The 12930-nt window shown below is 40.3% G+C and overlaps 1 protein-coding gene across 6 annotated transcripts in view; it reads left to right on the forward strand.

Annotated features, from left to right (window-relative positions):
- The window catches only part of kcnip4a (potassium voltage-gated channel interacting protein 4a), a 116596-nt gene that overhangs the window by 67191 nt on the left and 36475 nt on the right, over window positions 1-12930 (forward strand). Inside the window, exon 1 of one of the 6 annotated variants that reach the window (XM_067525194.1) lies at window positions 608-917. The exons of 4 other annotated variants lie outside the window; for them this stretch is intronic. In XM_067525194.1, coding sequence (XP_067381295.1) covers window positions 860-917 — 58 coding nt within the window. In that variant the 5' untranslated portion in view covers window positions 608-859. Of the gene's footprint in view, window positions 1-607; window positions 918-10038; window positions 10231-12930 lie in introns of those variants that run through there. One more of the 6 variants, XM_067525191.1, reaches the window with a different exon arrangement.

The following is a 12930-nucleotide window of genomic DNA, read 5'->3' on the forward strand; positions in this document are numbered from 1 at the left end:
TCTCTCACATTACACTTCTATTATTATACGTGTTTATATGTAATTCACAGTAATTAACCTGTTTATTTAAAATGTCTATGCGAAAATCGAATGCAATAATAGATACATAATTTCAGTTGTCATCTGCTGATTTGATAGCATGTTATACTGAGTGGACGATAAACTCTGATGTCCCTATTATCATTATCCATTTTCTCTCTGTTGATAAAACAGTTTGTCAGCATTAGCAGGTTGAAGAGATGCTCACTGGTGATTTCTGGTACATAATTTAAATATTTACACCCGCCTGACTTCTCACTGCTGTGGGCACAGCATGGTTTCCCTCCCATCATCCCCAGCAGGAGATGTAGTTAAAAGGCAGCTAGTAAGGAATAATGGTTATCCACATCATAAGCTCTCTCACCTTCTTCCGATCTCCCCCTCCCCGTGTGAGGAGAGATCTGCTGAAAAGAGCGTCGGTAACACTCGCACCAGCGTGTCACTGGCTTCCTCTTCGAGCACTCAATTAATCTAGGGGCTGAACTGGCACAAAGTAGCTTTTGCAGAGCAGAGACCAGCTAGCAAGGTCTCACTTCAGAGCGGGAAAAGGGGGGGAAGGGTGGGGGCTGCGGAGGGTGCGCGTCAAAATTCAAAACTCAACAGAGGCACGCATGTTTTACTCCCACTCCTTTCGCTCGCCGCACTGCCCACCTATAGCCTGGGTGAATATAAAAGAGAAGTTTAGAGCGGAGACTTGATTCTTTATGTAAGGCTCCCAGCATTTCTTTGTTTCTTGCACTGTCCAGCCTTCCTAGTGTGGGAGTGAAAGTGTGTGAAATCTAGCAGGACTTCCAGATCACTAAGCGAGAAAGTCTGGACCATGGGGGCTTTAATGGTCATCTTCTCCCTGCAGCCGAAACAAAGACGCAAAACGACAGGTAGGCCTGATGGAGGGCGGAGGAGACAGTTCAATTTCATGCATTTTTCATGAGCTGAATTGTTGCTTAAATACTTGAACAGATAATTTTTGTGTGTTTCATTCTTCATCATTCTCTGTGTGTGCGTCTGACTTGAGCATTGCTGCTGTTTTCTCTACAGTGCAATCTTATCTAAATTCATGTTGCCACACCAGCAGTCCATGAAATTGACTCGTAATCGACCCGCAACATTTCAGTCTGAGCTCCACAAACTTGCTTGACTTTTTTTTTTTTTTTTTTTCCATTTGCTTTTCCAAATATTGATTTTTACAGTGGCAGCACACATACATGCAGCATGCCACATCCACTCTCTGCCAACGCATCGCACAAGCTTCTGTTACATCTCTGTCTCCCTACAATAATGTGCTGATCAGCATCAACAGCACAGCTCGTCACTGTAGCAAAAGATGAGGAAGTCCAGTCTTTATTAAAGAACAATAAAAGATTTAGTGGGTGGCCAGCGGACAATAACTGTCAGAGGTTATATTTAGTGACGATTTAGTTGGAGAGAGACAGAATAGATGATAGTTAAAGTACAGTAAGTCATATTTCACTTGGGTATTGTGAGAGAGCTTGAAAGCAAAATGAATGAGCGAATCTTTGTAAGTCTCTCAAGCAATAGATCACAGAGTGGGCAGTTGTGTGCACTGTAAGCATATTTCACAGGGACCTAGAAAGGAGCACATTCGATCATACACACAGTCCTGCAGTAAATTGTACATGCGCTGCACCATGTTGTTGTTGGTAATGGTCTCAACATGCCTCAGCCCCTCAGTTATTGTTGCTGTGCTGGTCTAGGCTTCCCTTCCTGCAGATGTGCAATTTTTAATGGTAACCGTGCCAGTTTAACCACACAAAAAAAGTTTTAGATGATAGTTTATAACCCATGATCTTTATTTTCAGCTTTTCTCCCGATTTATACCTGACATCGTTGAATTTCACCAGTGAAATGGAAGCTGTTGCCAAGAAGAATTTGTCAGCTTTAGCTACAGTAGCTAAATGAAGTCAGTGTTTGCTTCACGAGTCGGTTAAAAATGTTGTCAGTTGAGCCGTTAATGGTTATTGAAAATATAGCATTCAGGAATATCTTGAGCCATGTATTTTCAACCGACACCAAAACCTACAACGAATTGCTTTAGCTCACGTGTAGTGTCTGTCAGTCTGCAACTTGGAACAGCTTATTTGTCTCTGCACACATCACACATCAGCCACATGTCTCTCTACACTGGGATGAAGAAACATCCTTCATCCCAAAATAGTTCACAAAATCCCTTATTCCTTTAGTGTTGCTTTAGGGATTCTTGACAGTACTATTGATTTAGAAAATGACCAGTGTCCTTTAAATTAAGACACAGTAGCATCATTTATGTTTGTCTTACATTTAAGAATTAAGTCATATTAAAATATATCAATGATGACTTATTACATGTCATCGTTAGTGCAACAAAACATGTAACACCACATACATCCTTCTAGCAGAATTCAATAGCTTTATTGTGCTTTATTCCATCTCAATACAGATTTGGTATTAAAACCTTTTCCAGGTAGGTTCTCACATCATAAAACCTCAGCGCTAGCCCACTGCCCACTCGAATGCTTTCTATTAATTTGTGTAGCTGCACTCATCTACATGAAAAGGGAGGATGGTTCAATAAGCACATATATGAAATCCCCCCCCAAAAAAACCTCCTTTTTAACTCACTTCGTCTGTCATTGAGTGTTGCCACAGTGTTTCTAATGTCCCAAGGATAAGAGATGTGCCAGTGTCATCACGAAGGCATTCACTGATGTGTTTGGCCTCGTTGTCATTATTATTTTAAATGTCTGTCTGTGTTGTTGGGAGCTGTCGTGAGTAGAGCTTGTGTGGGAGTGGTACGGGTACACTCGGAAGTAGAGCTGCTCCGATGGAAACGGCTAAACATTATCTATGACTCAGGCTACCAACTGGCAAAACAGTGATGATGCTGTGTTTGGTACTTTTTAAATACTGGTAAGATAGAAACAAACTAATTTTTTTTTCACCAGTGTACAGTGTAAGCGGTTTAGATACTGGGATCATTTCTGAATTTGTTTCTTGACTTCAGTAGAGGCCGTTGTCACCAAACGGAGCTAATTATGCAAACCAAGTCCACACTGAGGTTTTGTTGTTGTGTTAATTCCTTGTGATATTAACGCCAGGGGTGTTGGAGATGTCCGGTGTGGTTCTTGTTGCTGGCTCCTTCTCCTTCCAGGCCTTCTGGTGTTTACAGAACTGAGCGGAGACCTCGGCCGACCACAGGGAGAGCAGCTGTCATTTTTTTGGGGTTAGCCATGCCACTAATCACCATGCTTGCTTTTAGACGACTCTGATCACAGTTAAAGATCACGGTCTTCTGTTCCAAATTCAAACCGTTGGAGCTGCACATAGGTGTAAAACCCACAAAATGCCTATAAGTAAAATTTTGCTGTAGCTCTAATGGTTATCACTTTAACTCATTCCTATAAAAGACTCTACTGTACTGTATGAAGAGTTACCATTTAAGTCTTTTAAGCCCCTTTCAGCCCTTTCAGACAAGCACTGGAATTCAGACACTTTCCAGACTTTCTCTAGTATGGCTGTATGTGTGAACGCAAAACACCCAAGTGTGTTGGCCCTGACATTAGCCGGATTTTACCTCACCAGCTCCCTATCGCAAAGTTCAGATTATCTCCACCCGAGCTCATTTGTGAGTGAAGGAGGTAATACTCAGGATTCATGATGAGTGAGAGGGGCATGTTGATGAGGTCATTTTCCTGCGACTGCAGTGAAACCGGGCAAATACAAGCAACTGAAGGTGAAAAAGAATCCATTCATTCATATGAACACAACAACAATGTCGAACTGGAAGGACAACGAAATTCGCGACCTTCTGTCGGTAAGGGCAGACCTGGAAATCGTCAAACAAATTCAAGGAACAGCGCGAGATTCTGTGGTATACCACCAGATTACAAAGCCAAACACTGTCACTTTCGTCGCTTTGTTTTTGTGTCATGTCCCGCCCCCTGCTTGAAGTGCCCAAATTCCAGCACTTGCACAGTTACAGATAGTTGGAGTATTTCTTGAGAACGCATGTCACACGGACTATCTCCCAATGTTGGCTACATATCTAAAAGGGAAAGTCCAGACAATGGCAGGACTGTCAGGATGTCTGAAAGGGGCTTTAGTTAAACAGTCAGTAAGTACTGTAAAAATGAATCATCTGCAAAGACATCTTTGGCTTTATCTCATTAAATGTTTCCAACCCATTTGTCACATGCAGCATTTCTCACAAAACTACTCATCATGTTGAGAGGTGCTAGATGTCCGTGACGATGTGACTGAGATTTGAGAGGACATTCAGTTATGCACACGTCTCTTTAGAGGTCTGCTCATCTTACCATAGGTACAAGTTTATTGATCCATGTCCCTGTGTTAACTCCAAGATGATGCGAAACCTGGTAAATGCCCAGTGGTCATTATTATAGAGTACGTAATGTTCAGACTTTAATGGTCTGAACATTACGTACTCTGAATTCATTTAGACCACAGAATATCACTGTGTCGTCAGTGTCATTGTTGCATGTCTAGGCTTTGCATTTCAAAAAGGCCTATGGAAGGATCCATAGTGTCCCACTGGAAAATTATCTCAATGTGAAGTGGATTTCTTCTCCCAGTCTCCCAACAGTAAGGAAATATCACCAATTTTATTAAGCTACATAGGGTGACTTCAGAAGACTTCAGCTATCTCTGATATGCAAATGCATCAAAGGCTTCCTTTACATAAAGAAATGAGGAGGGTCAATTATGCAGCTTTCACCTTCGTGTCTGTTTCTCTTTGGTTATCGGCAACATGTCATCTCTGCCCTGTGCAAAGTCACCGTGTCATTACACTGTATTGGGTTTTCAGCTCTCTCAATTAGCATTTAAATTGAAAAGTGAAGCTATATCACTTGGCTTTCGGGCTGCAAGCTTGTTTTGGGATTCCTGCCGTGGCGTTGCACTTTAATGCAGCGGTTTGCTCTGTGAAATTAATAATTCCATTCCCACAGGGCACGGTGACCAGTATTAGTGCTCACTTAGAAGCGGATTAATGAACCAGTATTCTGCTCAGAGGAGCTCCACAGGTGCACAAAAGTGCGCTTGGCTGTGTGCAGACATTGATGTGAATCATGGCAGCAGGAAATAATTTCTTAAGGACGGATTCAATACTTCTCTGAAAGATTGCGCACATCAAATTCTGAAGAATTTTTAATTCAGGGGCATGAGCTATATCAACACAAAATATGTGAGATTTCTGTTATTAATAACTGATAAAGTATGTTTAAAATGAGATAAATATATATCTACACAAGCGCTTTCCTAGACATTATTAAACAACTTATGCTAAAAGGTATTTTTCATCGACAAAAATGTTCCAAAAGAAGCTGATGAGACAGTTTAATATCCAAATGGGTAATATCTTCGTTCAGCTCAGCTAACCTTCTCCCAATTAATGAAGACGAAGGATTTAATACGGGAATGTGAGGTAAACTGCACCTAATGACACACAAATATCACATAAATAGTAAAATGTAAGGAAACATACACTCACTGACTCACTGGCTCGTTTAGGTACCACACAATCTAATTCGATCCAATGTTTCCTAACTTTTTTGCCACCAGTAGAACCACGTCTTTTCATAATCTTTCTGACTTAAAACTAACTAACCAACTTAGAAACTGAGAAATTATAACACTGTAAAAGTAGCATCCATGGCAGAGCTGCTGTATTAGATTGCATTAGATTGTACAGGTACCACCTAATAGACTTGCCTGTGAGTGTTTTAAATAGTATTTTAATGAAAACAAATGTAACATTTAATGTATTTGAAATCAAGCAATGTTACCCAACTTACCTCATGGTTCACTTCCACTTGTTTTAGAGCTTTTGACTTGTTGCTTCTTGCTGTTACCACTCGATGGCAGCAAAATCAAACAAGTCTCTCACTATTGGAGAGAGATGAAAGTCACAGCTCTGCAGCTGATTGTATAGAGTTTGGTTGTTTTGTCTTTTAATGAGAACATGTCTTGCATAACAATCCACTAGTAATTACCAGTAATATTGTTCTCTGTTTAAAAAAGAGATCCCTCGATTTGATTGCGTGTTAGCGCCTTGTATTAACTTGTGTTCTCGTTCCAAGAAATTGTCTTGCACAACACATTTGACTGCAGACTCATCATACTGCTATCCATTGCTGGGAAATTCCCTTGACCCAAATCACATTCATTTGCAATTAGCCATAATGTTTGAAGGTTACAGGCCACTTGTGGCTCTCTTGTTTAATTTCTCCAAATAAATAGAAGACACTAATTTGTTTCAGCCACACAGTGCAGCACCCCGCTTTGTCTAGAGATGGGAATTCAATTGTAATTTAATTTAATGTAAGCAAATGGTTTCTTCCTTCTGTTGGGGTTATTAGTTTATGTTAAGTAAAAAGAGGGTTATACCTGCTGATCTACTAATTGCAGTTAAATTAAAATAGAACAAGGGCTAAAAATAAAAATAAAAAAATTGCCGGCAGTTTATTTTCCTCAGACAGGCAGATCAGCATAAATATTTGTGTTTTAGCCATAGATTTTACATCAATAAAAAATGATCCTTAAAAAGACATGAATCATTGTCACCACTGATCCCACCACTCATGGGGGACACTCACACCTCAGCGTATTTTTCATGCAGCAGTGTGTCAGTTTGCAGGTGCAGCAGACGTTCTCTCCCAGCTTTAACTAATACACCACGATTCTCCATAATTACTTTCACAATTAAATTCCACAGCGATACAACATATGTTGCGTTATGCACGCGGTAACCAATCAAGCACAAACCTTGATTGGTTCCATTACCATTAGTCACAAGTCTTGATTACACCCTATTCAATACCCTGTGATTGGAGAGCAGATGTTAGACGTTTCTCCAAGATCACGTTGTGTTGTGGCTTTATTGATGAATAGAACCATGTACAAAAAAAAAATTAAATTATTAATTAAATTAAAATACACACGTTTGTTTCCTCACTGCCTTTACTACTGTGGCCCTTTTGCTCGTGAGACTTCAATTACACGTTCTTCTCACCTTTAGCACCTCTGTTCTTGGAAGGAGCTTCGTCCTGCCACATCGAATGACAACACACACATGCACACACATACACTTCCACTCTTGCGGCTCAAGAACTATATTTGGATCTTGCTCAGCTGACACAAATAAAGAAAAGTAACCGATAGTGGGACAGATGAGCTGCCCAGTAGCATGCACAGCTCAGAGGTTGTTTCCATGGTAAATCTCTGTCCTACCAATTCTCTTTGAGCTGACGGGCTGTGAAGATGATTGCAGGATAAGTTCCATCCCACAGAGGGTGTGCCAGGGATCTCATCTGTGGGGCAGCTTTAATTACAGAATGCATTGTCACTTTTTCTCGATAAGCATGCAGAAACCATCTTGGAAGGAGCATCTTCCTGTGTTTTTGTACAAGGCTGAGATGGATATTGCTCCTCGTGATATAGTAAATATATTGCCTTTCTCTTGTTTTTTTGTTTTGTTTTTTTCTTTCTTTCTTGTTTGGTCCTTCGGAAGATCTGCTAAAAGCCACATGCTGCTTTCAGTTTTTTGCAGCCAGATGTCATATATAGACTAATTTAAAGGTGCATTAATATAGCATGAAAATGGGTTCCCCAGTATCCATCTATATCGCTGTGTTCACAAGCTTAACATTTTTGAAGCTGGCTTTTTCAAATGAGCTGATTTCTGTTATGTAAACACACAACCTCGTTTTCATAATGAGGGAAGTGGATTTGAGAAACCTCATTTATTTATTTATTTTTCTGGAGAAATGTATGTCTATAACTGGATTTTTAATGGGCTTCGTAATGGCCATGTGCATGATACAAGGCTGCTAATCAAAAAAAGCATTAGAGTAGAATGGCTGAAAATCATGAAACACGTTGCAAAGTGCAATGTAGATGTCTAAATAGGTTGCTTTTCTCTGCATATATTTTTAAATTTGGGAAAGCTTTTTTTCTCGCTGCACTTTGCTCTGACACACACAAAGCAAAACAGAAAAAAAAGTCAGGATTTACTGTTCTGTCACTATACACTTAAAATTTAACCAGAATACCGCACTGTCTATATGAAGTGAAGCAGTGAAGGAATCTGCCGTAGATCTTCTAAATACATAGTGGAAATGGAGGAAATGCATTTTGAAAATATGTAGTTAAAAAGTTACAAATATCCTGTCTCTGCAGATTTCTATTGTGCACAGACTTTTGTCTCCAGCAGCTACCTGCCGCTGACCACAGGCGCATTTCACAGGTTTTGTTTCTCTGCAGTGTTGTCTTTCTGTCCGACCTCCCCTTTGCCACCTCTCTCCTAAGGGTTTGTGTTTTATTTTAAGTCCAGGTGACAGCAAGGTCACACACGGGCGTCATTTGTCACGCTGACATTTTACACCCTCCGCTTCCTTGTTGAGTCATATTGCTGTTAGTTCCTTAGAGTAAATATAAAAAATGTGTGAAATGTTAAAAAATGACTCCATATCAATGGCTCAGAACAATACAAGTACAAGAACAATACAGTAGGTTTTATCCATCCTATAAAAAACTACATGTTATGTTGAGACTTGTCTCCCTGTGATCTAGAACTGTATAGGTCATGTATATGCAACAACGACCTTCAGCCAATCAGAAGACTTTAGAGCGATCGGTTGAGGGTTGTTTCTGTTTACTGTGAACCACAATTCACAGTGATTATGTGTAGATATGGGTGTGCGCTGAATCAGTAATTTGATCCATTTCTGGCCTCCTAAAACTTTGATATGTCCCTATCATCCATATGGAAAACTGTGCCCTTGAATGGGTCCCAGACACAGGGAGTTCCCACCGGAGGCCGGGTGTGAAACTGCTGCTATTGTTGCCGCTTCACACATTATTTGATGTGTGCCATGTTAAAGAAACAATGATATTTAAATCTAACCATGTTTATTTAGTGCCTAAACATAACCCTGATGTTTTTGTGCCGAACTTTAACCAAGCAGCTATGTTTGCACAGTTGTTATCCAGCTTTGTGACTGTTCAGGTTAGTTCCACACCGAACGACCATTGTCATAAACTGCACCGGCCATTTTGGTGCAAAAACGGTGCAGTCGCTGCCTCATTACGTGTGGGCACTTTTTCAGCAAACGGTGCTGATGATCGTATGACAGGGGAGTGCAGACGACCTCTGTGGGAGTAAAAGTTGGAGCGCTTATTCATTGTGTGAAGCAAAATGGCCATCTCTCATGTCTCACATGTAGAGAATCTATAATTTGCTACAACATGGCAAAGGTAGTTGTATGCCCTTGTATAATTATCTTTTAAGGAAAAGTGGCCTATGTCCCTTAATCAACGGTCTAATGTCAGGGGTGCTATTATTTTTGGCACAAAAGGAAAGAGAGACTTTTACAGAAAATGTTTGAATGGAAAAAGGTTAAATGCTACTGTTTTCTAATAATGACTAATCACAAAGTACAGCTAAGGCCAATGGGAATTTTCTTACTATATGAAAGGTGAATGTTTGACATACGTTCTTACAAATAATAACCTAAAATTTAAGCAGATGTCAAGACAATCTATCCAGCAGTTGAGATTATTCAAACATATAACATTTTTGTTAAGCATAAATGCGAGTGCATCAAGAAATATGTTGGTCAGAAATCTTTTTTGTGTCCTTGCCGTGATGATGACTCTGAAAATAAAAACCAAAAACATGACATCGGTGCTTGTGACCTTTACATGCACCCAAACCCACAGCAACTTGGTGGATCACTGCTATCCCCCGTTCCCCTTTTCTTAGAATCCTGTCCATTATCAATCAATATAATCAGGTTCATCCCTCGTGTCCGTTCTTCTCTCCTCGCCTCCCTTTTCCATTCGCGCCTCACGCCCCCTCGTCTTTATCCTCACCACTCCATCCACCCTCCTTCTCTTTTCTCTTGCACACACTTCTTCTCCCCCTGCCTCTCTCCCTCTCTGACTTGTGCCGGTCTCTCATCAGAGCCAGAGATGCGGGGCTCTTAAGTGGAGTTAAATGGCCTGCAGACAACGCTGCTCTCTCGGCTCTGCGTCGTTGGCCATGGGGAGCTCGTGACCTGTCCGAAATGTTGACTATGAACTTGGAGGGACTGGAAATGATTGCTGTGCTGGTGGTTGTGGTCCTTTTTGTTAAGTTGCTCGAGCAATTTGGTTTGTTAGAAGCCAGCTATGACGGTAAGGAAATGGCAAACTCATTTCATTAGTGAAAAGGGTGTTTTTTTTTGTTTTTGTTTTTCTCTTGTTGTCTTCAACCACTTGTTGTTGGCTGAGTTTAAAAGCATAGTCTGTTGGGACTGTGAGTGTGTCTGAGCATCTGTATTGAAGGTTATCATCAAATGAAAGCAAACTGCCTGTTGAGATGTTTAGTCGTGAGTCAGGGCTCCCATCTGTTGCTCTCAGCTCATCCTCTACTGCTTTAAATAGTGCACACCTCAGCCAATAAGTCTCACTCTCGTGTAGAATTCCCCAAAAAGATGCATCACTTCACAAGCTGCACGCAAAAATGTAAAAGGTTAATTATTTAGGTATGTGCATATTTTGTGTTATGAACACCTTTCAGCCATTGATCAGTCCGACAGCTTGGGCAGCCTCTGCATCTGTTGCTGGATCTAGTTTAATTTAATAGGTTACTTCACCGTGTGACTCACCTGGCTCTGCTGCTAATTGGCTCAGCAGTTATGAGTCATACGCTGCACATATGGCCAAATATTGAAATGTGACATTACTCTTTTAATCCTTTTGTTTTCGACTTCTCACTCTGCCTCATAATCATTTTAGGCTTTCGATTTGAATCCAATAGTCTCCGCGGCATCGTGACACTTTGCCTTCGCTTTGATGGTTGGTTTATTAAATTTGAATAGAATTAAATTGGATATGAAATCGTGCATCATCTGTGGGTTGGATAACTTGTTTATCGAAATGAGAGTGAGGACCGAACGTGATTCGGCAGCAGCTGGAACCTTGGGAACCTGGAACTTTCCGCGGGGGCATTTAGCTCTTGTTAGCTGGCAGTGTGTGTGGAATCAAAATGAGTTGGGGTGATATGCTTCTCCTTTGTGGAAATAAGCTATTTGAAATGGAGTATCGGTGACTTGGTTGTAATGGAAAAGGTGAAGAAAAAGTTTTAATGATTGAAAGTTGGCCCAAAGTTCTGCCATTCTTGCACATCTGTGCAGTGCTATGCTACAGTGCATATTGATTGGAGTTAAAGTGCAAGAAAGCTTCTGCTTTGTTATTAAACTTCACTTTCTTTTGCATGTAGCTCAGCAGAGAACAATAGTTGAACCTGTGCCCACTGGAGATCTGTCAAGGTGCCACACTCATTCTTTCCCATGAAAGTGTGAATCTAATATTCAGGAGTTGGGTCTCCCTGGTGCTCAAGACCACCTGTTATTTATAGACTCTTCTTACTGTACAGGCTGCCAAGCTGTTTGCCTCATGGCTGAGCTGAGGGAGGGAAACAAACCCCTTTAAATTTATTCCAGCCAGCTACAGTTTTGCTCCTTTGGCAGATTAAAAATTAAATATTTATTTTAGAGTTTACTCAATTAGAGTAAAGTAAGGCGGCTGTAGCTTAGTTGGTAAGGCAGTCGTCCACAGACCACAGGGTCAGTGGTTCGATCCCAGGTTACGGTTATATGTCGATGTGTCTCCAGGCAAGACACTGAACCCCTAACAGCCCATTCCCCTTCCCAGCTGTGCAGTGCCTAGTCCAAGCCTGGTAGAAATTGGGAAGAGTTGCGTCAGGAAGTGCGTCCAGGGACTGTGCCAAATCAACCTGCAGACAGTGATCCACTGTGGCGACCCTGAACTCATGGGATAAGCCGAAAAGACAAAAAAAAATAACACACAAGTTGTTCTAATTTTTTTAACTTGTTCCCTAATATGTTTTTACCTGAACGCCCACGTAAATCATGCACACAGAATGTGGAATCCCACAAAAGAGACTTTCTTCCATTTTGATCCATCCTGATTGTCTGAGGACTAACATGCATTGTTTTCGTGTTGGTGGTTCTCTTCTTCAAATGGAATTAACTTTTTTATTCTGTCTTGCTTAAGAGATCAGATTTTCTTTAAATTTGAAGAAAATACTAACAACATGCTTCTTGCCATGTTTTAAAAGCCAAAATACTTGAATGATCACATATTTTTGATTCATGTCAATCATTAATTTTGCCTACTATTATTTAAATCAGCGCATCCATTATAATGACAGATTTGATTAAACATTTCTATTTGATAAATAAATATGTCACGTGTACCTTTTTAAAATACTGAATAATTTTAACCACAACTATTCAGATACTTATAGGATAGGATATTACTCAAGTGCTACATTATTGTTATTAATTTGTTAGTTATAGCATAGATGATATAGAAGGTCTGCTATATGTTTAGTATTATAGATTGTGTATATAGTATTAATACATACATACAATTATGGTCAATGAAGCTGGGTTTTTTTGACTTAAATTTCTACTGCTGTACATTGAGCTCTGCACTTTCAAACTTGAAAGAGTTTGTAAGAGGGTTTGTAAGAAGTTGGTAAGAGGGTCGTCCATGCATCACAGGGTCAGTGGTTCCTCTTGGCTATGTGTCAAAGTGTCCTCGTGTGTGTGTGTGTGTGTGTGTGTGTGTGTGTGTGTGTGTGTGTGTGTGTGTGTGTGTGTGTGTGTGTGTGTGTGTGTGTGTGTTTGTGTTTGTCTGAGAACAAGTGACTTAGACGCAACATTATAAAGAGCTTTGGATAAAAGCGGAGTATTTACCAATGTTCATTGGCAGCTTCTTAAATTTTAAGTGATTTTGTTTTTAGTTTTTTTTACTATAAGAAAGAATATTCATTTGATTTTTCTTTTTAATAAATATGTAGATGGG

This window comes from Channa argus, chromosome 12 (assembly GCF_033026475.1).
Source record: "Channa argus isolate prfri chromosome 12, Channa argus male v1.0, whole genome shotgun sequence".
In the NCBI taxonomy this organism is placed as follows: domain Eukaryota; kingdom Metazoa; phylum Chordata; class Actinopteri; order Anabantiformes; family Channidae; genus Channa; species Channa argus.